This window comes from Mizuhopecten yessoensis, unplaced genomic scaffold, assembly GCF_002113885.1.
Source record: "Mizuhopecten yessoensis strain PY_sf001 unplaced genomic scaffold, ASM211388v2 scaffold10963, whole genome shotgun sequence".
Taxonomy (NCBI): Eukaryota; Metazoa; Mollusca; class Bivalvia; order Pectinida; family Pectinidae; genus Mizuhopecten; species Mizuhopecten yessoensis.
Genome location: NW_018408809.1, coordinates 388,068 through 412,350, shown reverse-complemented (window position 1 = coordinate 412,350; position 24,283 = coordinate 388,068). Strand labels below are relative to the sequence as shown.

General features: G+C 35.0%; 1 protein-coding gene across 3 annotated transcripts in view; it reads left to right on the top strand.

Moving 5' to 3' along the window:
• LOC110464131 (spondin-1-like) overlaps positions 1 to 24,283 on the top strand; it is a 105,724-nt gene that overhangs the window by 39,583 nt on the left and 41,858 nt on the right. For 2 of the 3 annotated variants that reach the window (XM_021519196.1, XM_021519195.1), the window contains exons 2-3: positions 4,559 to 4,659; positions 7,962 to 8,098. In XM_021519196.1, coding sequence (XP_021374871.1) covers positions 4,559 to 4,659; positions 7,962 to 8,098 — 238 coding nt within the window. Of the gene's footprint in view, positions 1 to 1,693; positions 1,725 to 4,558; positions 4,660 to 7,961; positions 8,099 to 24,283 lie in introns of those variants that run through there. The other variant, XM_021519197.1, reaches the window with a different exon arrangement.

The following is a 24,283-nucleotide window of genomic DNA, read 5'->3' as shown; positions in this document are numbered from 1 at the left end:
CCCCCCCATTCCTGTAGGTATATAAACCAAGAAGAACATTCCTTACAGTGCCAGGTAATTGAGCTTTATATAAATCTAAATGTGTCGTACCTGACTCGATTTTCCCATCACCACGAAAGTACGCAATAATTTTGGATAATTAAGTCAACGTTAATGTTTAAATCGCCGCAAATGCTTGAAGTAATATATAAGCTCAACGCAAAACGCAAAAACAGGGAACTCCCTCAAAATGTTGGATCATTATTTCTATTTGTACCTCTGAAGTCAGCTCAATTTTAAAAAGGAAAAAATATCCCCTTAAAGTTGGAGTCAAACTTCCTAATTGTAAATTACCTTTGATGGAAATAAGATTGAGGTTGAGAAAACTGGGGAAAGGATTAACTCCCCTTGACTTAGGGTCTACTGTTCTTGTTCTTCAGAATTTTCCATTTATGGACGTACCAGTGTCCGCCAGGTACAGACTTCGGTCAAAATCTAGCGCTGTGAGATTGGGGATGTTTTGTTTGTTATGCCTACACAAACCCCTAGCTACTTGATCGCTTATTTAAACACGAGAAATACCTTATATTGGACAGACACTCTAATTAAAGGCAAAAATGCAACCCATAAAAATACAATTTTATTTCTATGTTTATTTTTCATGCAGAGGTTTCAAAAGAAGTTATTTCATGTATGTGTAGTTTCCTTTGCACTTTGTACAAACATTGCTTGAATGCGTACAGAGGGTGGTATGTTTGTATGATCGCAGGAGGTACAGCCCAGTTATGTATTGTATAACACCATACGTATTAACCATGACTTTTCGAAATTCAAGGCTTGTGACGTAAATAGATAATATTGACACACGAGAAAATGAAATTAGCCCTGTCTGTGTAAACTTCAATTGGCGATCAATACAAGCATGCGCTTGTTTTTGTTGTAAAACGGTTTCAGTTCGAGTTCCATTCCAGATAAACTTTTGGATGTGCTACTGCCAAATATTACTGCAACGAATTCTCAAAATTTATCAGAGGGTCAGTGTCATATGTTTGTGACTAGAATATTGGCAGTGAGATTAATCAGATGTTTGTGGACACTTGAAGGTATATTTTAGAAATGGAGCGGAAACATTTAAGTCAAAGTTCTGAGGTAAAATCCCCAAAATAAAATCTGCGTAGCTCATGAGAAAGAGAAAAGAAGGGAAGAGGAAAAAATAAAATTGAAATTGGACTTGGTCGATCGTCGGAGATCAGGTAGCTCAATTGGCAATCGTAACCGTCGGCACTTTCCGTAAAGGAGAATTTTCTCGTTTACGGAAAGTGCCGACGGTTACCGATTGGCTCAATTGGTAGAGCGTCTGTCTAAAGATTGGAGGGTCGCGAGTTTAAATCACGGTCTGCGCGCGCATTCCTCTTTCTCCCAAATTACAAATATATGCAATTGCTCGATGTCATTATCAAAATTTACCCGTTGCGTGTGTTTATTTTTATACGGATTTCTTTTATTCGTGATTATTAGTATGTCTCAATATCAAATTAAGCAAACAATACAAAGTAAAAAATACAAATGTAGATAAAAAAAAATAGACGGTCAAGCATCCTTAATCGAAAGAGTTGGAACTCTTTTGTTATTGGAGTTAAAGAAGTAAATATAGTATTTGTTGTAGATGTTTTAGAGTATCCCTTTAAAGTCATACAACACTATAACTAGAGTGTTTTGATCAAGTGACATGAGAAATACATGTGGTAAGAAGGATCATGGGCACTTGTGGTTGTTTTGGGCGTGAGGCCCCCGGCAATGACATCACAAGGAAGCAACACATGTAGTTCGGCCACATCACTCGCCGTTTCAGCAGCTTTAAGGTTACTGTAGGCATGAGTTCCACGTCGCCAACATAGGGCAGTAGGTACTCACCGGCCAAAGGTCAACAGAGGACACATACTTCATGTCCCTCAACCGACCCTACTCCATACTCTTTGAAGTATACATTAGAAATGTCATCCCTTCCCCGTTTTCTGTTGTAAACTAAAGCATATGCAAGAATATTGTTTTTTTATAATCAAGGTGTCTATTACCATCTACTGTAGACTACGTGATATTTCTCCATCTGGTACGTTTCATATTTTGAGATCGTATCTGCTGACAAAATTAGTTTGTATGTTGCTCATCCATTATGGCATGAAATGGAGAATACAAATATTTTGTTTTGATAAAGGCTTTAAGACTGATGTACACAATGCAATATTAATGAAACAAAAAACTTTTATTTCATGATTATCCCAAGTTATTAGAAAGAGAACTGACATATTCAGTGAGGTTTCAGGGGTGCCAGAAACACCTCTTTCTGTCAGATTTTTGCATGTCTTTAAGCTTATTAATTACTGCAAATGTAAATTGGGTACACTAGCTGTGTCCCCATTGTGTCCCCATTACCTACCAAAAATTAGAGGCTAGATCTCACAAGACAGACGTCATGTATCGTATATTGAATCTAGTGATTTTTTTTTTGTCACATGCACATAGTTTACTGAATTCAATGTTTTTGTATATGTTCTAAAGCCATCACATCTATGTATTATACATTTTCCCTGTTTTACACAAGTTCAATTTTAATATCAAAAAGCATTTTCAGTTGGGACCTAGGTGATTAATTGATTGTGCGTTTATCAACTGATATAGCTTTAGAGATTTGTGTATATTTAAGATAAATCCGTTTAGGATTGTTTGATGGTGATCACCGACGAGAAAACTATTTTAACCAAGTGCTTGGTCAATCTTTGATAAACAAATTGATTACAATTTATAGAAGCTTTGATTATATTTCACAGTTGGTGGACTCTATTCTTAACATTTGTAATATTTTAAAAATAATTACATGGATTAGCAAAAAAGGATTGGGGAGTTAAATACAATTCTTATTTCTATTGCAAAATAAGTATTTATTTAATGTGTACAAATAGCTCAATAATATTGAGAGTGCCTGCAAGAGGTCATATCAAAGATATTTATTTTAAGGATTATCATTGATCTCATCAATCAACGCTCCCTCAACATATCCGTTTTATATTTCAAAATAATACAAATATAGAATCAATTTTGCCCAGTCGTGTTTGTAATGATTATAAATGTGAATAGAAGTTGTTAATCCTCCTGTATGGGTTTTTCTACTTGATTTTAAAGTGTTGCATCTTCAAGATTTATTATCGTTTGATAGGTACCTTTACATTTCATTTCATTTCAGTCTTTTTGATTTAAATACAACACTGAAAGAATAATTTAGAAAAAACCTGCAGATCTTCTTTGAAATAAAGAAGTGTACCAATCTATTCCAACTAATATTTCAGCCTATAATATTAATATGAAAATAAAATGAAAGGCACAAGATCTATTGCTCAATAAACCCAGAAAGATGATGAAATGTTTGATAAAACAAGACTGTTTTTTAATTGCTATGTTCCTTTAATACTCATCAGTACATTTGCATATTTCTAAATTCAAAGGCATTTTGCAAATGTGCACTTGTATGGTAGCTTGGTACATGTACTATAAATAACCTCAGAATTACCATAAGGATCTTGTAATAAGTCATTGAACATCGACGATAACCTGATGACAGATTGAACCATAACACTGCAAAAATGAAAAGAAAAGCTACGTAAATACATGTATCTCTTTAAATTAGCATGTTAACTGACTGATTATTTCTTAGGGGTTGATGTATTACACACTGATATAGCTCATGCTGTGCCTTTCAAGAAACATGAATATTTGTAATATTTTTGTAAAACAGTCCAATGAGCAGTGATACCTGGATAATATAACTAGAAAATTAAAATTAAAAAAATATAAAACAAAAATGAGAAACCAAGCTTCACTATCAGAAACATAAGTTTATGTATGAGGAAAAAAAATCAAGCTTTAGAAAATAAAAAGCTTTTGATCAGAAGTTTGCAATTTCAGACTTAACCCAAGTTCCATAACTTTCTAAATGTTGATACATGTATATATGCTATTTATCCTGGGTGTTTGCTTCTTATGTATATATATATGCATTACTTATGTTGGGTATATTTTTCTTAATGTTGGGTATATATGTTACTTTTGTTAAGTAAATATTACATAAAAAAATAAGTATATGTGTTCATCATTTTTTGTTTAATGTTACTTAATTCTGTTGTGTTACATACGTTGCATTGGGATTTCTTTGTTAGGGTACCTATGTTGAGTATGTCCTACCAAATGTTGGGTATACATCAGTATATAACATATTCGTATGTTATTTATTATAAAAAGTAAATGTTAGGTATATCAAATTATAAAGTTTCATTTTTTGTTTTTTTGTTTTTTGTACATTTTAAACCAAGCATGGTCCCATAATATTCAATGTAAATGTAATTTTCATACTAGCAATACCTGGTACATTATGTATATGCAAAGATAATTGGGATCACTGCTTTAGTTAAATTATTAAAAATCTAAAGTATGAAGATCAAAAGTGTCTGACAAATTTCCTTGTTGATTTTCTTGGTGATGGAAGGTTTTTATACTCAAGTGTAACTTTTTCTCTTAATCTTTTCAGTAACAATAAATGGAACACGACCTGGATATACAGTATTTCTCGGATTCATGATGGAGTCAATATCAGCGAGAAATGATAGCATCAATCTTGGATCATTTTCGGTGAGTGGAGACATAATGCATATATCATAATTATAAAGATGTTAAGGTGTTTGACAGTTGCTTTGATTGATGTTAAAAAACATGTTTAACACACACTTGCTGTATATAGACTTGTTTCACTTACCAAACCTGAACTAACCAAACCAATTATAATTTCTGGACAACTGTTAAAGTGCAATGATGTATTGATATGATTTTTTCATATTTATCTTGCAACATTATCAGTTCTATGCTAAAATAGGACTTTTAACTGTGGTATATTATCTTGTGTGATTTTGTTAGAAAGTGTTTAAGGGAACACCGTAAGTGTATGTAAAAGCACATAATGTTCAGGCAATCAGGTATTTCATAATATGTCAGTATGTTAGGATGTGACTTAAATAGAAACTCTTTCCCAATGACATATCATTGCTTTTCAGGTAGCTTTAAAAGTCTTTTCATGCCATGTATTTTACCCTGTAATGTTCTGCTATCAAACTAATTTCTACATAAAAGTCTAATAAAGATGATTAACTTGACATTTAACTTCCATTCTTCCATGCACATATATTAATACATCTGTAAAGGGAGAATTTGAGACTTGAGTGAAATTCTTTACATCCATCAAATGTCTAAAATTGAGTTGGTAGATTTGTGAGGTTGGGTGCGTAAGTGCCACCCAGGAGGCTGATAAGAAATCAAACTGTATTGGGTGGAAAAGTAAGATGAAAAGCTTTCTAAAGTTAAAAACATATTTTACACATTTTATGATCTGTGATGTAAAAAAAATCAAGAGTGATAAGTGTATACAAGTTTTCATCAAGGTTACATTTTTAAAGTGAAAAAATAAGGAAAAATTATGATTTTTCATGATATTTTCATCACACTTACTCCACATTTACCAACCATGCTTGCAAATCTAGCTAATCACTGGCTGTGTTTGAACTAGTTGTGTCCCCTGCTGGGTAAGGGCAGACCACTGGTGATGGAATGGCTCCAGCCTATCTTTGGTTATTTCATGCCTCATTGACTCTAGCTTACATGCCCCATTACTTGTCTGAGGGCCGACAAAGTGGCCTCTCAAAAATGTTGACCAATAGGAGGAGACCCATAGATCTTAAGTTGTAGGTGGTCAGCTGGACTGAATGTTGATGTTAAAAAGTCTCTTTGTGTTTATTATACACTTGATTACTTATTGTAATTTAATTACAGGTATTCATATACTCTTCAGTATAAACCATACTTAATATACATGGCTAAAACTGTTTCATATTCATGAAAGTATTCATGATCATTCAATTATAAATTTCAAACTTTCAATGTTTCCACTTTTCAAAGATAATACAGTATGAAATGATGGGTTTGGATTTAAACATTGATCATGCTGATTCAGAAGGAAACTGCTGGCGATTAAAAGGGTACATTAATTGTGTACAAAATTGTTCCAGAAATTGAGGGACTTGTCATTAAGGGGCAGGTGCTTGAGAAGCAGGATATAAACTTTTGCCATATTTAAATCAGATAATTATTATGTCTCTACTGGGAGTGTTAAGTTTGACAGCTGATGTAACTCAAGTTCCTTATCGCTCCTATTTGATACCTGATAACAGTATGATTTATGTGTGAGGGTAGAGCTCCATACCATTTTTTAAATCTCAAGTGATTTATCAGTTATGATGGAAAACCCTCCTTCACACCTCTGTCAAATTGTGGTATATCAAATTATTGTAGATAAGGGTTATTTAACTCCAGAGCATAAAATGGAAAAGAAAGTAAATTTATTAAAGTATGAGGTTATACTATTGGAGTTAATGTGCTTAACTAATCTTGATTTTCTGAAGTATGTCAGTTTTATGTTCTACTCCAAATTTTCCTATTTTCCAACTGAAAACAGTAACACAGAGATGACAAGGGATATTTATAATGTAAAACTCATTTGAAATCTTTCAAGGCCATTCAAGATCGTGCTATTCTTCATCTAAAGAAAATATTTACAAAGAAAATACATTGCTTTAGAACCATGAATAGATCATCGAGGGATAACAGACTAAGCATGCTATGGCCTCCTCTCCTTCCCCTCAAATTGGAATCTTGTCCAGATAAACCAAAGTTTTCATCTGAATTTCGTGAAATTCCACAGATAGTCAACACAATCTGAAGTTGTGGACCCAAGCTTACTTTTTTATTCGGATAGTTTTATGTCCTTTCACAAAATTGTAACCGAATATTGTTTACATCAGTCCTCTTTCAACTTTCATCCAAATTTTACGAAACCTCACAGATAGATCGAGTCACATCATTTCTTATCCAGCTATTTTCATGGGAGTTATGCTCCTTCTTCAAAATTCTGAGTCAAATTTTGTATACAGTTTAATTCTAAATATCTCGAAAACTAAACACAGTTGTAATCACCACACTTGGAAGTTGTACATCTATCAGGACTATGGTAAACTTTTAACCTTTTTTTATTGGAAGTTATGCCCCTTTTCTGTTTTCCATTTATAAATTTTGTTTGAAGTACTGCTCCTTGTATGCAACTTTTATATTGATATGTATATGAAACTTGGTATGCATGATTGGTATCTTACATATATGTAGATAGTTGCGCATTTGTGATTTATACTTTTCTACATTACACTTGCATAGGTCAGGTAGATTTTGAACCATCATTATAACGAGCTTAACTGTAAAATTGATAGCAGTACATGTAAAGCTACCTATAAGATAACAGGTATACAGCATACAGTGCTGTGGAGTTTCTAGTGTTTGGTATTTTTTTAGTCCCTATTTATCATTGGTCTTCAGCAACACAGACATGCTGGATTTAATTAAACATTGTGATATTTATTTACAAGACTGAGTAGTTGATGGGTGTATAGGTCACACAGATGATTATGTAACTGGTATACTGGTAGTGTTGGGGATATAAAACAGCATTTCACCCTCAATCACAGCTATAGCAACTGATTGCCTTACCTGTAATAAACTTGTGTGAATTTTGTTCATATCCTTTGGTGGAAGTTTTGTTGTATCCAGAAGACTTTGTGTAGGTGTGAGAATGATCAGTGGTATATATTAGGTAAATTGCTGATTTCCTGTTTTGTTGATTCATAAGGATTTGGTTGTTTTCAGGTATAACATAGAAACAGTCGTTAGTGCTAAACAGTTTTTATATAACAGAATATTCTGAATATTTTTTTTTGCTTTGGATTAGGTTTTGTCTAGTTAAATGGAATTGATTTAATACACAAAATAAGCTACGAAGGCACTAGAGCTTAACAAGAAGCAGCATTTATTATTGAGTTGTGCGGTCATTTTTGCAGTTTCCCCGAGACGGGCGTGTCCAGAAAGCTCCCGACTGTAACCGCACGGTGATCACACACAGGTACCTGATGATGAAGAAGCTAATTACCGTCAAGTGGCAGGCCCCACCAGCTGGATCAGGCTGTGTCCTCATGAGGTAAGCACATCCCTAGTTATGTCCCCTTATTTACTTTTGTGCATTACATCTAACTTGTTTTACTTTGATCGAGTAGGTATATCCTCGAATCATTCTCAAGGAGTTAAAATTTCTCTTTCTTAGACATGTCTTTCTGTATAATTTTCTTCCCTTTTTTCATTACTTGCTAATTTCTGTGGTAGTTTGTTGAGTTATCTGCCCTTTGGTGTTCTAAATTAGTCATCTTGCCCTTTATACCGGGATATGCTGTCTGATAGGTTCATTTGCCCTCCCAAAACAAGTTTGCATTTATATTTTACAATTATGGCTGTAAAGATTTTGATAGAGGAACAGCTTAGCCTTGCACGGTAACATAAAATAATTTCATAATATCACACCCGAAAACAAAATTACACATATATGATGGATTGAAAGTGCTTCATTCTTCTTTAGAGATTAAGCTCCATATGAAATATCTAGATTTGTTGAAGTTGCAATGCACAGCCTAGCAAACTTGCAGAAGGATCTGAGGAGTCTCAATTTGACTTGTCAGAAGGACTACACCTCATAAAGCACAACCATGCACATAACTCTGATTCCCCAGCAAGTATTTAGGCAAGTTTTATTGACAGAGCATCAGAAAAAATGACATCACCTGTCCAATACAGACTTAAAATCGATCAAAGTGAAACAAACCAGATATCCAGATAGCAGACACCTTAACCAATCCAACAGCAACTTGTTTCTCTTTAAAACTTTCAGAAAATGGTTTCCCATTACTGTATGATTGTCAGATTATGTAACAGTTCTTGTTCTCACATTATTTCTGATAGATAAGAGTGTTGTGTTTGTTTTCAGGAGTATAGAATCACTCTGTAGTGAAGGCTCTATAAAGCTCCATGTCTCACTGTTTATCTACTAATGTAGTAAACTACGGGGTAAGGAGAAGGTATATGGACCTATACACAGAACAAGTACTGGGAGAAACACAAAGCACTACACTTCATTTCATCTGTAATAACAGATTTAGTTGAGGGGTATAGTCATCATGGACACTGTTGCTAAGTGAAACAGAAACTGGTTTCCTTCAACCATCAGTGACCTTGGCAACAAAAATACTAAATGTCAGTTTCACATTTTAACCTCCCATTTTAACTTAACCTGATATGGAAAGTTGACGTGGCATTTCCATTGACTGTTCTTGATTTGAGAGACTTGATGTGTTGGACAAAAAACTTCTACATGAAAAATGATTTTTTTTTATGTCCTGGGAATTTAAATCTGGATCTGTGTACAGTTAGGTGTCATGTCCTGTCAGTGTGGAAGCAGAACCACAGAAGTGGGTCTGAACGGAGAATGAAGCCAGGGCATTTTGACTTACTCAAGCTGGTTAAAAGGACCAGACACTCCCTAAAAACTATCTTAGCTCTCGTCAGTCTACAGACGTTTCTTGTAAAATGAAGATTTTTTTCTTTTTAATGATAAATGATTGGGTTTATTAATAGAAAAATATAAATGCAAAGGCAACATAACAAAGAAATACTACACTATTTTGTTAAATGTATAATGTCATTCCAGACAGAATCAGAGATGTGTTCATAGATCTAAACCAAATCTTTGATGGCCAATTTTTCTGCTACAAATAACCAACCCACAATTCACTGACACCAAGCATAGTAGAAGAAATTAAAACTGCTAAAAAAAACTGGCACACACCGACACTCCTACACACAATTACAGGAGCTATCAGGCAAGAAACCTCCAGAATATGAAGTCTGGTACATGTGTCTTTTGGGATTCTGGATTTGTTTTTGTCTCTCTCCAATTACCAAATTAAGCATCCTGGTGAGAATAGTTAGGGGTAATTGTTGTGTGTGTCAGGAGGCTGGCACAGGGAAATAGAGTAGGTGTGTTGTTACATGTCAAACAGGGTAAGTAGGTGGTGTATACAAGTGGAAGGTACTCGCACCTCAAACAGGGTAAGTAGGTGGTGTATACAAGTGGTAGGTACTCGCACCTGATGGAGGTATAGCCAGCTCCTGGTGCTTTGTCTTCCGAAAAACTACTGAAAATTTAAACTTATTTATCATGTTAATAGAAATTAGATTCAGATAACGATTCAATAGGAAGTTAATATCTGATGAATATTTTTTACAAGACATATTTTAAAACTATTTATGAGGTTAAACTCAATCAACAGTGTTCAATAAGATTCATCAGTTTGGAAATAGGTGATATCAAGTTTTACTTTTTACACAAACAATTTACGTATTAAACATGTCGCGGACCAGTCGGTCTTGAAATGTTGCGACACGTTTAATAAGTACATTTGTGTAAAAAGTAAAACTTTGATATCAACCAACAGTGCTCTCCCCGTGGTTTGTCTGTCATGTCAAGTTTCCTGTCCAGAGCCCAGTGCTCCAGGTCCATATCACTCTTGATGAGATGTGACATAGGTCACCATGAACGTCAAACTTGTTGGTATGGAATGTCTCATGACCTTGGTGACCTTGACTACAATTAAGACAAAAAACACACTAATGCCATAAAACTGTGATTATATGTAAAGCATTAGAGGCTATGAGGACAGAGTGCCAGACTACTGAGCCAAACATCTGTCTGTGATTTCCCCGTACACATTCTCCTGTATTATAGCCAACACTTAGTTCCATTCACAATCTTCAACTCTTCAGAGACATGAACATTTTATCACAGCTACTGACATTTATAAATGGCTGCAATTCAAAAACTCCTGTTCAGGTAGCTAATTAATAAAGCAATAGGTTTGGATGCTATCTTGTCTGTAAAAGTTTGCAGTAAATCAGAGTCAGACCAGCATTTAACGCTAGCGAACTTGTTATCACAGGAGTTGACAGAATACCTGAAATTCAAAAAAATTAGATCCTAAAAAAACAGGTACCAAATTAATTGGGATAAAGGGACGGCTGTGTAGGTATTACTTGTACTAAACAGAGTTGGGTCTATTCTGGCAGACATGGAACATCTCCTGTGCTTTGTCTCATTAGGACGGTAGAAATCTGTAAATACCAGGCAGTATTCCCGATCTCCTTAACATGTCACGGATAGATGTTTAATTCAGTAGGTAAAAAGAGATTATGTACGATGTAAAGATCACAGGTGAGAGAGAAAGATAGAAATTTAATTAGTTACAGTTTGACATTAACTTCATTGTTTGTTTGATCTTAGAAATCAACTGCGAGATTCTTACTCTTTTTGAAAAAAGCCAACCTTTATAACATGATTCATACAACGTGTGAAGTAGCAGGTTTAACAACAGAACGATTGGATTTGACATATTAATTTTTATAAGACATATTTGATCTATGAAGTAATACAGACATTGGTTACATTATGCATTAGTCAGATAGTTTCACTCAAGCAATTATAATTTTAAGTGATTTTTTTGGATATTTAAGTATTAAGTTCATAAGCCTACCAAATAGATCAAATTCCCTGGAAAAATGATACTATGTACCTGTGTAAAACACAGGTGTGTCTAACAGAGCGACAAACCTGTCCATCGGATTAGAACTGTCATGCATATTTGTGGTTTGCACCTGGTCAACAGATAATTCACCTGCACTGGATGTACCTGGCTGTAGGCGTTTACCTGTAACTGTGGTCAGCCCTGTGGCCTCTCCTTCACACTGGTCGTGCGGGGAACTTCTTAGGGACAAAGTCTATTGCAAACTTATTCAAAACATGTCAGTGTAGTTCTCTAATAGATGTTTTCTTTAGGCAACAGTAGCAATATCTACGTGACATAAAACAACTAAGGCTATCAGAGAGCTAACCTTAAAGATTAAAGCATCAGAAATCTCAGTTTTAAAATTGAAACATCAGAGATCTCACCGTTAAAGTTGAAACATCAGAGAGTTCACTATAAAATTAAGACATCCAAGATTATTTTGGAAAGTTATTATTGGCTATAATAGATGCGGTGATGTAACACTTTATAAACCTTATACATACTTGATGATTCCAAAGTTAAAGTGGACGTTTTATATCAAAGTTTCTGATTCACATGTACCCCTGCACTAGTTGTTTATTACTGCCTTGTAGTACCTGTATCTACTTAGCTAAATACCTCCTTTATCATTCTCTTCCATTGCTCATTGTCTTGTAATTGTGCTCATTGTCTTGTGTTTATGCTCATTGTCTTGTGATGTCTTTTCCATTATTGTGATTGCGCTCATTGTATTGTGATGGTGCTCATTGTCTTGTGATTGTACTCATTATCTTGTGATTATGCTCATTGTCTTGTGATTGTGTTCATTGTCTTGTGATTGTGCTCATTGTCTTGTGAAAGGGTTCATTGTCTTGTGTTGATGCTCATTGCCTTGTGATTGTACTCATTGTCTTGTGATGTCTTTCCCATTATTGTGATTGTGCTCATTGTCTTGTGATTGCGCTCATTATCTTGTGATTGTGCTCATTGTCTTGTGATTGTGCTCATTATCTTGTTATTGTGCTCATTGTCTTGTGATTGTGCTCATTGTCTTGTGAAAGGGTTCATTGTCTTGTGTTGATGCTCATTGCCTTGTGATTGTACTCATTGTCTTGTGATGTCTTTCCCATTATTGTGATTCTGCTCATTGTCTTGTGATTGCGCTCATTATCTTGTGATTGTGCTCATTGTCTTGTTATTGTACTCAATGTCTTGTGATAGTGCTCATTGTCTTGTGATTGTGCTCATTGTCTTATGATTGTGCTCATTATCTTGTGATTGTGCTCATTGTCTTGTAATTATGCTCATTGTCTTGTGATTGTGCTCATTGTCTTGAGATTGTACTCATTATCTTGTGATTGTGCTCATTGTATTGTGATTATACTTGTTATCTTGTGATTGTACTCATTATCTTGTGATTGTGCTTATTGTCTTGTGATTGTACTCATTGTCTTTTGATTCTGCTCATTGTCTTGTGATTGCGCTCATTATCTTGTGATTGTGCTCCTTGTCTTGTGAAAGTGTTCATTGTCTTTTGTTGATGCTCATTGTCTTGTGATTGTGCTAATTGTCTTATGATTGTACTCATTATCGTGTGATTGTGTTCATTGTCTTGTGATTGTGCTCATTATCATGTTATTGTACACATTGTCTTGTGATTGTGCTCATTATCTTGTTGCTCATTGTCTTGTGATTGTACTCATTATCTTGTGATTTTGCTTATTATCTTGTGATTTTGCTCATTGTCTTGAGATTGTACTGATTATCTTGTGATTGTGCTCATTGTCTTTTGATTGTGCTCATTGTCTTGTGATTGTACTCATTGTCTTGTGATGTCTTTCCCATTATTTTGATTGTGCTCATTGTCTTGTGATTGTGCTCATTGTCTTATGATTGTACTCATTATCTTGTGATTGTGTTCATTGTCTTGTGTTGATGCTCATTGTCTTGTGATTGTGCTCATTATCATGTTATTGTACTCATTGTCTTGTGATTGTGCTCATTGTCTTGTGATTGTGCTCATTGTCTTATGATTGTACTCATTATCTTGTGATTGTGTTCATTGTCTTGTGATTGTGCTCATTGTCTTTTGATTGTGCTCATTGTCTTGTGAAAGTGTTCATTGTCTTGTGTTGATGCTAATTGTCTTGTGATTGTACTCATTGTCTTGTGATTTTGCTCATTATCATGTGATTTTGCTCATTGTCTTGTGATTATATTCATTATCTTGTGATTGTGCTCATTGTATCGTGATTATACTCATTATCTTGTGATTATACTCATTATCTTGTGATTGTGCCGATTGTCTTGTGATTGTACTCATTGTCTTGTGATTTTGCTCATTATCTTGTGATTGTGCTCATTGTCTTGTGATTGTGTTCATTGTCTTGTGATTGTGCTCATTGTCTTGTGAATGTGCTCATTGTCTTGTGATAGTGCTCATTGTCTTGTGATTGTGCTCCTTGTCGTATGATTGTGCTCATTATCTTGTGATTGTGCTCATTATCTTCTGACTGTGCTCATTGTCTTGTGATTATATTCATTATCTTGTGATTGTGCTCATTGTATCGTGATTATACTCATTATCTTGTGATTATACTCATTATCTTGTGGTTGTGCTCATTATCTTGTGATTATACTCATTGTCTTGTGATTGTGCTCTTTGTCTTGTGATTGTACTCATTGTCTTGTGATTTTGCTCATTGTCTTGTGATTGTGCTCATTGTTTTTTGATTATACTCATTATCTTGTGATTGTGCTTATTGTCTTGTGATTGTACTCATTGTCTTGTGATTGAGCTCATTGTCTTGTGACGATGCTCCTTTTCTTTCTTGTGCTCATTGTATTGTGATTATATTCATTATCTTGTGATTGTGCTCATTGTATCGTGATTATACTCATTATCTTGTGATTATACTCATTATCTTGTGATTGTACTTATTGTCTTGTGATTGTACTCATTGTCTTGTGATTGTACTCATTATCTTGTGATTGTGCTCATTATCATGTTATTGTACTCATTGTCTTTTGATTTTGCTCATTGTCTTGTAATTGTGCTCATTATCTTGTGGTTGTGCTCATTATCATGTTATTGTACTCATTGTCTTGTGATTGTGCTCATTGTCTTGTGATTGTGCTCATTGTCTTATGATTGTGCTCAGTGATTGTACTCATTATCTTGTGATTGTGCTTATTGTCTTGTGATTGTACTCATTGTCTTGTGATTTTGCTCATTATCATGTGATTTTGCTCATTGTCTTGTGATTGTGCTCATTGTCTTGTAATTGAGCTCCTTATCTTGTGATTGTGCTCATTGTCTTGAGATTTTGCTCATTATCTTGTGATTTTGCTCATTGTCTTGTGATTGTGCTCATTGTTTTTTGATTATACTCATTATCTTGTGATTGTGCTCATTATCTTGTGATTTTGCTCATTGTCTTGTGATTGTGCTCATTGTCTTATGATTGTGCTCATTATCTTGTGATTGTGCTCATTATCATGTTATTGTACTCATTGTCTTTTGATTTTGCTCATTGTCTTGTAATTGTGCTCATTATCTTTTGATTGTGCTCATTGTCTTGAGATTGTACTCATTATCTTGTGATTGTGCTCATTATCATGTTATTGTACTCATTGTCTTGTGATTGTGCTTATTGTCTTGTAATTGTGCTCATTATCTTGTGATTGTGCTCATTGTATTGTGATTATACTCATTATCTTGTGATTGTGCTCATTATCTTGTGATTTTGCTCATTGTCTTGTGATTATATTCATTATCTTGTGATTGTGCTCATTATCTTGTGATTATACTCATTATCTTGTGATTGTGCCGATTGTCTTGTGATTGTACTCATTGTCTTGTGATTGAGCTCATTGTCTTGTGACGATGCTCCTTTTCTTTCTTGTGCTCATTGTATTGTGATTATATTCATTATCTTGTGATTGTGCTCATTGTCTTGTAATTGTGCTCATTATCTTGTGGTTGTGCTCATTATCATGTTATTGTACTCATTGTCTTTTGATTTTGCTCATTGTCTTGTAATTGTGCTCATTATCTTTTGATTGTGCTCATTGTCTTGAGATTGTACTCATTGTCTTGTGATTATGCTCATTGTATTGTGATTATACTCATTATCTTGTGATTGTACTTATTGTCTTGTGATTGTACTCATTGTCTTGTGATTTTGCTCATTATCTTGTGATTGTGCTCATTGTCTTGAGATTGTACTCATTATCTTGTGATTGTGCTCATTGTCTTGTGATTGTGCTCATTATCTTGTGATTGTACTCATTGTCTTGTGATTGTGCTCATTGTCTTGTGACGATGCTCCTTTTCTTTCTCTCCCGGTCCCTTTCTGTCTCTAGGGAAATGAACTATTAACAATCTTTGTAGTGTTTGGATTATATATTTTTCACAAAGTATTCTTGCAAAGCATCTCTTCTATTCAGATTGCAGTTGAAGCTTTTGCGACCCGAATAGAAAATCTACGTGTTTTGTCACTGACAATGGATGTTTGTCTGGGAGGGCCATGTACTTTCTAATGCTAGCAAATTTAATTTTGTAACGAACTGTCAAACAATTCAAATATTTACATTTTCTGTCAATATATTTGGTGCGAACATTCATTCATTAAGTTTTACCAATGGCTCTATACATGTAAGACTGACTCTGTGACATAAAGGTACAAAGCAATCTGCAGTCTGGGCCACACCTTGTTTCTATCCTGTTTACAGAAACCAACGCCTTCAATAATTCAATGTTTGAAATAAAGAGATTTCATTACTTTGTAAAACAAAACTTACTTGTGTAATTGTGATGTACAATGTAATAAGCACTTGATTTGAACATGTGTTTATTGTCACGAGATCAGCTGAATGTAATAGACAGCAGATGTTGTTGACTTTCTGATCATTTACATACTAAGAACTAACATTAGGGAGGATCTTATGTGACATAGACCTTTTCCAATCTTATAATGTTTTGTATCAAACCGCTTACAACTGTCATGTGGCATTTCTTTAATTTAAAAAAATGTTCCGTAGCTTTACAAGTAATGTTAGACACAAATAGCTTTTGAGCAATAAAAACTTACACACAGGACTTAAATGAAGTGGTATATACTGTTGTTAATGAAGAAATAATTAGGCCCTAGACCTGGAGCATATAGGCTATTTCAAAGACTGACAATGCATATACCAGTGTATATAGCAGGTATCTCAAACAGCTTGTGCTGTCTTGTGGTTAATTAAAGTTCCTTTCTGATTGTGTGTCAAAAGTTACAAACTCTTCAGACTTTTAGAATAGAGAGTTGATTGACTGTAACAGTGCTGAAATTCCTGTTGATTATATTTAAAAATAAATTCTTCATATCAAATATCAGCTCTTTTCTGGCAATAATTCACCGGTTTATAATAATCATGATGAATTGACTTTTTCCTAATTCAGATTAACTCTTTTTAACATCTTTTTTCCAATTACAGGTGTGAACGTCGGTAATTCCTACGATTTATTAATTATCTAAACTATGTGTATGACAGATGGGTTTTACAGTATAGAGAGCATTAGGATTTTCCGTAATTGGTAAATTGTGGTGACCCTGAAGTGTGTACTGCCGTGTGTAAGATATACCGTGTACAGGTATCATTTATTTGAATATATTTACACTGACATGTAATGAGGCACACCTGTGATAAAAAACCCATGTGATTTAGATGTTTAGTAGAAATATTGTTTATGACAATATCTCAAAAAGGAATAGTTTATACCCACAACACTTGTATATACCCCCCAAAACTTCTAAGAACAGTTATCCATGTGGTTCTCTCTGTGCTGTACTTCAGCTATTGGACAATATTTAAGAACATCACTTGTGTCTGATTTAACACTCGACAATATTTTAGAGCATTTTAGGACAGCCATTGAAATAAGTAGCATAATGATGAGCTCCACTGTAAGGTTTATTGATAATATATAGGTTTATCTTACAAGGATATACTTGTAACATCTGGGGTTTTCTTTCCTGCTTGGTATGCATGTAAGCAATGGGCTGAAAGCATCGCCCCTTGTTTAAGCCTCAAACCTCTTCCTATGGTGATTCTCAATGGGTCTACTGTAAAGGATTCTCGTAGACCTAGTGTTTTACATGGTGATTGTCTATGGGTCTATCGTTAAGGATTCCTGTAGACCTAGTGTTTTACATGGTGATTGTCTATGGGTCTATCGTAAAGGATTCCTGTAGACCTAGTGTTTTACATGGTGATTCTCAGTGGGTCTACTGTAAAGGATTCCTGTAGACCTAGTGTTTTACATGATGATTGTCTATGGGTCTACTGTAAAGGATTCCCGTAGACCTAGTGTTTTACATGGTGATTCTCAATGGGTCTACTGTAAAGGATTCCTGTAGACCTAGTGTTTTACATGGTGATTCTCAATGGGTCTACTGTAAAGGATTTCCGTAGACCTAGTGTTTTACATGGTGATTCTCAATGGGTCTACTGTAAAGGATTCCTGTAGACCTAGTGTTTTACATGGTGATTCTCAATGGGTCTACTGTAAAGGATTCCTGTAGACCTAGTGTTTTACATGGTGATTCTCAATGGGTCTACTGTAAAGGATTCCTGTAGACCTAGTGTTTTACATGGTGATTCTCAATGGGTCTACTGTAAAGGATTCCTGTAGACCTAGTGTTTTACATGGTGATTCTCAATGGGTCTACTGTAAAGGATTCCTGTAGACCTAGTGTTTTACATGGTGATTCTCAATGGGTCTACTGTAAAGGATTCCTGTAGACCTAGTGTTTTACATGGTGATTCTCAATGGGTCTACTGTAAAGGATTCCTGTAGACCTAGTGTTTTACATGGTGATTCTCAATGGGTCTACTGTAAAGGATTCCTGTAGACCTAGTGTTTTACATGGTGATTCTCAATGGGTCTACTGTAAAGGATTCCTGTAGACCTAGTGTTTTACATGGTGATTCTCAATGGGTCTACTGTAAAGGATTCCTGTAGACCTAGTGTTTTACATGGTGATTCTCAATGGGTCTACTGTAAAGGATTCCTGTAGACCTAGTGTTTTACATGGTGATTCTCAATGGGTCTACTGTAAAGGATTCCTGTAGACCTAGTGTTTTACATGGTGATTCTCAATGGGTCTACTGTAAAGGATTCCTGTAGACCTAGTGTTTTACATGGTGATTCTCAATGGGTCTACTGTAAAGGATTCCTGTAGACCTAGTGTTTTACATGGTGATTCTCAATGGGTCTACTGTAAAGGATTCCTGTAGACCTAGTGTTTTACATGGTGATTCTCAATGGGTCTACTGTAAAGGATTCCTGTAGACCTAGTGTTTTACATGGTGATTCTCAATGGGTCTACTGTAAAGGATTCCTGTAGACCTAGTGTTTTACATGGTGATTCTCAATGGGTCTACTGTAAAGGATTCCTGTAGACCTAGTGTTTTACATGGTGATTCTCAATGGGTCTACTGTAAAGGATTCCTGTAGACCTAGTGTTTTACATGGTGATTCTCAATGGGTCTACTGTAAAGGATTCCTGTAGACCTAGTGTTTTACATGGTGATTCTCAATGGGTCTACTGTAAAGGATTCCTGTAGACCTAGTGTTTTACATGGTGATTCTCAATGGGTCTACTGTAAAGGATTCCTGTAGACCTAGTGTTTTACATGGTGATTCTCAATGGGTCTACTGTAAAGGATTCCTGTAGACCTAGTGTTTTACATGGTGATTCTCAATGGGTCTACTGTAAAGGATTCCTGTAGACCTAGTGTTTTACATGGTGATTCTCAATGGGTCTACTGTAAAGGATTCCTGTAGACCTAGTGTTTTACATGGTGATTCTCAAAGGGTCTACTGTAAAGGATTCCCGTAGACCTACAGTGTTTTACATGGTGATTCTCAATGGGTCTACTGTAAAGGATTCCCGTAGACCTACAGTGTTTTACATGGTGATTCTCAATGGGTCTACTGTAAAGGATTCCCGTAGACCTACAGTGTTTTACATGGTGATTCTCAATGGGTCTACTGTAAAGGATTCCCGTAGACCTACAGTGTTTTACATGGTGATTCTCAATGGGTCTACTGTAAAGGATTCCCGTAGACCTAGTGTTTTACATGGTGATTGTCTATGGGTCGACTGTTTAGTTCAAACACTTGCTCAGGAACTGAACCAGGGATGGTAAAGGACAGCCTGAACTAACTTATGTTTCCAAAAGTTCAAACATCTGAATATTTAGACGGTAGAGTTGAGGGGAAGGTAAACTAGTTAAGTGACTGAATTAATGGTTTGTTTACCACAGTGGGACTGGGATGGCGGATATTTAAACGCTTTAAAGAGAGCAACAGATAGATATCTCTAGACTGTTAAAATTTTTGAAAAATGACATTTTATTTTCCCCTGCAATCAGCCGATGGTGGATGATAATGGGATGTCTTAAAAAGCTGATTTGCCATCTCAGTCCATGGATTAGTCCTGAGGGGAAAGGAATTAAAGGCATTCATTATTTCTTATCTCAGGATGTTGATAGTCTCCCAAGGCCCATAAAAATGTGAAAGAAGATAGTTAAAATTCCACTCATTTCTACTGGTGAAATGTTGTGTAATACTGAATATAGATGGTTTAATTAGCGAGAATGATAAAATGTCCAGTAGCTCTCAGAGCTTATTGACATATATAGTACTGGAAGACCTACTTTGTCAAACATAACAATAGATAAAAATGATATGCATCATTTAATAAAGTACTCTGTATAATTTATGATATTACTCCTAAGACACTTAACTTTACATAAAACGTACCGTTTTACATTACAAACATTATTTATCATGTATACACATGATTATTATGTCAATATTATTATATGTTTATATGTCAGGCCCAGTATCAGTAATCCTATTGGTGGCCATGGCCAGAGAGTTGCCCATTACCACTGGCCAATCACTAATACACAGACTTTGATTACAAGCTAGGTAATACATACAGGGCAGTTAGAATACCCACAACAACACTAGTCCTACACAATCTCTTCTCATTGTTACTACTCGGTCAACAAATAACATTTTAGGGAAAAAAAATAATGTCGTGTATTTGTTCCATAGATGTGAATGTTGATGACATTTATAAATCATAGCATTGACTGATGTAACAAAATTGTATCATTTTAGCTTTGAAATATGATAATGAATGGAAAAAAATGAATTTTACTTTCTTAAAACCTGAGTTTATATCATAAAAGTTGAGCATCTGTAATGAGATATTAGACATGGCTACAAGTTCAGATTTTTTAACGATGTTTGGATGAAGGTAAAATATGCAGCGATGTATACTTGCTAGGTAGCTAGGTCATCAAGTTTCTTCCTGCAACAAGAAAAAATATCTGTGTAACACAGAAACACATCAATTCTGTACGAAGAGCATACATGTTTACTGCAGTTTTACAATGCAGTTAGCTGAGATTTAAATGTGCAAGACGTTCTGCCTAGTTCACGTCAGTAGAAATACATTAGAGAGCTGATCATCGTGACGTTTAACACAGCAGATAGACTTGGTGGAGCTCCCAGGTAAAACAATGTGTTGGAGGATGACCTGTGTTATAAACAGGTTCAACCCTCGCTAGTTCCTCCGATTTCTCCTGGTTTCTAACCCTGGCTATCATGTGTAGGAGGAGTTGGTAAGGTACATACATCAACTGTAACTCAGGAAAATCCTACGTCAATGACAGGGATGAATATAAAACAGATTATGGAAGAGTTTGATCCATGGTCTTACATTACTGAGGTTTTATCTGACAGGGTCATATCCTAACACTCTTCTTAACAGAGGAAATAAAATCATTAATACAATATAATGTGGTTTTCCTCACAATACTCGTAACAAGAGTAGAATAAAAGCTTGATCAGGTGAATGCCTTCGGTGCTAAAATAATTATCAGTATCGCAAAATTAGGATTTTTTTTTTATGTAATGTCAAAATCACAAAGACACATCTCTCAGTGATTGTGATTCTGATCAGGGAACCCATGATATGTAGATGACTAAGGAATTCCTTAATTTATGTAAAAGGTTGTGAATATTTATATGTTAATTTCCCGCAATCCTATTTACAAATATATAGAAATATAAAGTAATAAGCTAATCCATCATGAAATAATGCATATTTTATAAATCAAAAATCATCAAAACTCATAAATATTTCCATCATCTTATGTACTGAAATAAATAAGTAAAGTTTGCAAATGTTTACGTTTAATTTATGTTTTTGTGTGGTGATAAATAGACAGATTGAAGGAAGACGTTAAGGTCGGTATGTACAGGTGTAAAGACCAGATCAAGTTTAGTATTTGATTAATAAATCATAAAAGTGGTGAAGTAGATAGAATACCAGTACTAAAGGGTAGGATGATTAATTCTCACCTCCTTTTAAAAGTCATGGCAGCTTACAGAATCACACAAAAACTCCTATTTCAAAAGAAACTAGTTCGGACGAATTTGTCAAATATAGGACTTGTCAAAAACCTTGCTGCTCTATTCATGTTTTGAACAGAAAGAGACACCTTAGCTGAATCGGTAGTGTAACATTTGAGTGTTTAGCACCGAACGACAAGATACATTAAAAAACCAAGTTCAGTCGTAAATTAAGGGAGATTGACCCGGGTTTCAGGATCATAGCCGTTGATGAAACCGAAAAGTTGTGTAACAATGAACGCGGCCCTAAATAACCGGGTATCGCTATAACAACGTCACAGAAAGTATCACCATGTCACAACACTTGTTAGACGCTCCATAGTGAAAGGTTGGTCTGGGTCACATGACCACATTTTGGTGGATTTAATTACGTTTTAAAAGAGCGAGCTCTCTATTATTATTATATGCCTTATTGAAATGGTTTTTGTACAGATAACCATCTAGATGGTCATTTAGGCAAAGTATCGGAAATCTTTGGTATTTTAAACGTCTGTTATGTTTACAATTCTCTCTCATTATGGGTAATGCTATTCAACAAAATGATTGTCTTTTTCTCTATTTACCAAGAAATCTGTATTATTTGACAGAGGTTTCCAATTTATTTGTAGCACCTGTGCAGTTAAAGGCTCTTTAAGCATTCTAGTAGGCTCACCTGGCTACTCGTACACAGATGTTTTACATGTGCTGGTGGTATGTAGTAATGTCTTCTTCAGACAACACCATCTATCTATCATTTACTTGGTGTTATAATAAATTGTTAGCATGACATTAAGAGTGTGTATACTGTTAAAAGTTACAGCATTAATAGTTGGTATGTCATTAAGATTTGGTATGTCAATAAGAGTTGTTTGTTAATAAGAGTTGGTAAGTTATTAAGATTAACAGCATTAAGATTTGATATGACATTAAGAGTTGGTATGGCAATAAGAGTTGTTTGTTAATAAAAGTTGGTATTTTTAGGTCACCTGAGCTTTGCTCAAGTGACCTATTCCAATCGCTTTTCGTCCGTCGTTGTCCGTCGTCCGTCGTCCGTCGTCCGTCGTGCGTCGTGCGTCGTGCGTAAACTTTTACATTTTCAACTTCTTCTCAAGAACCAGTGGATGGATTTTTTTCAAACTTGGTCAGAATCATCCTTGGTAGATGAGGCTTCAAAATTGTAAAATTGGGATTCCTACCCCCACCCCTGGGGCCAGGGCGGGGCCCCAAAGGGAAAATTANGTTACAGCATTAAGAGTTGGTATGCCTATGCCATTAAGAGTTGGTATATCTTAAGACTTACATCATTAAGAGTTGGTATGTCATTAAGAGTTGGTATATCATTATGAGTTACAGCATTAAGAGTTGGTATGCCATTAAGAGTTGGTATATCATTAAGAGTTACAGACTTTAATAGTTGGTATGTCCTTAAGAGTTGGAATACTGTTAAGTACTGTTAAGAGTTTGTGTACCGTAAAAACTTGTTTTACAATTAACTGTTGGTAAATCTTTAAGCCTTGATATGGTATTAAGAGTTTGTATACTGTGATGAGTTCCAGTCTACTACTATGGTATCAATATATGCCGTGTATAGACATTTATTTCTCAAAATGAAAGTGAAGAAAAAGTTATTATTGTCCACGATATTTATAAAATTCAAATTTTGTTACATTCAATCTGGAGTCAAATGATTTGATATTTTGTCATTTTTTTGTCTTTTTATCTTATCAATTTTTTCTACAGAATGTTTTTGGGAAAATATTGTAGTAATCAGCTAACTGTAAGATTTGTCCATATTTTACATATGTAGTTCATACCAGTTAAAAATGAAGAAATGTTGTTTGCTGTAGAGTCTGGTTCAGTCCAGTTAAAAGCCTATGTTTGCTGTAGAGTCTGGTTCAGTCCAGTTAATAGCCTACGTTTGCTATAGAGTCTGGTTCAGGCCAGTTAATAGCCTATGTTTTCTGTAGAGTCTGGTTCAGTCCAGTTAATAGCCTACATTTGTTGTAGAGTCTGGTTCAGGCAAGTTAATAGCCTCTGTTTGCTGTAGAGTCTGTTTCAGTCCAGTTAATAGCCTTTATTTGCTGTAGAGTCTGGTTCAATCCAGTTAATAGCCTACGCTTGCTGTAGAGTCTGGTTCAGTCCAGTTAATAGCCTATGTTTGCTGTAGAGTCTGGTTCAGTCCAGTTAATAGCCTATGTTTGCTGTAGAGTCTGGTTCAGTCCAGTTAATAGCCTATGTTTGCTGTAGAGTCTGGTTCAGTCCAGTTAATAGCCTATGT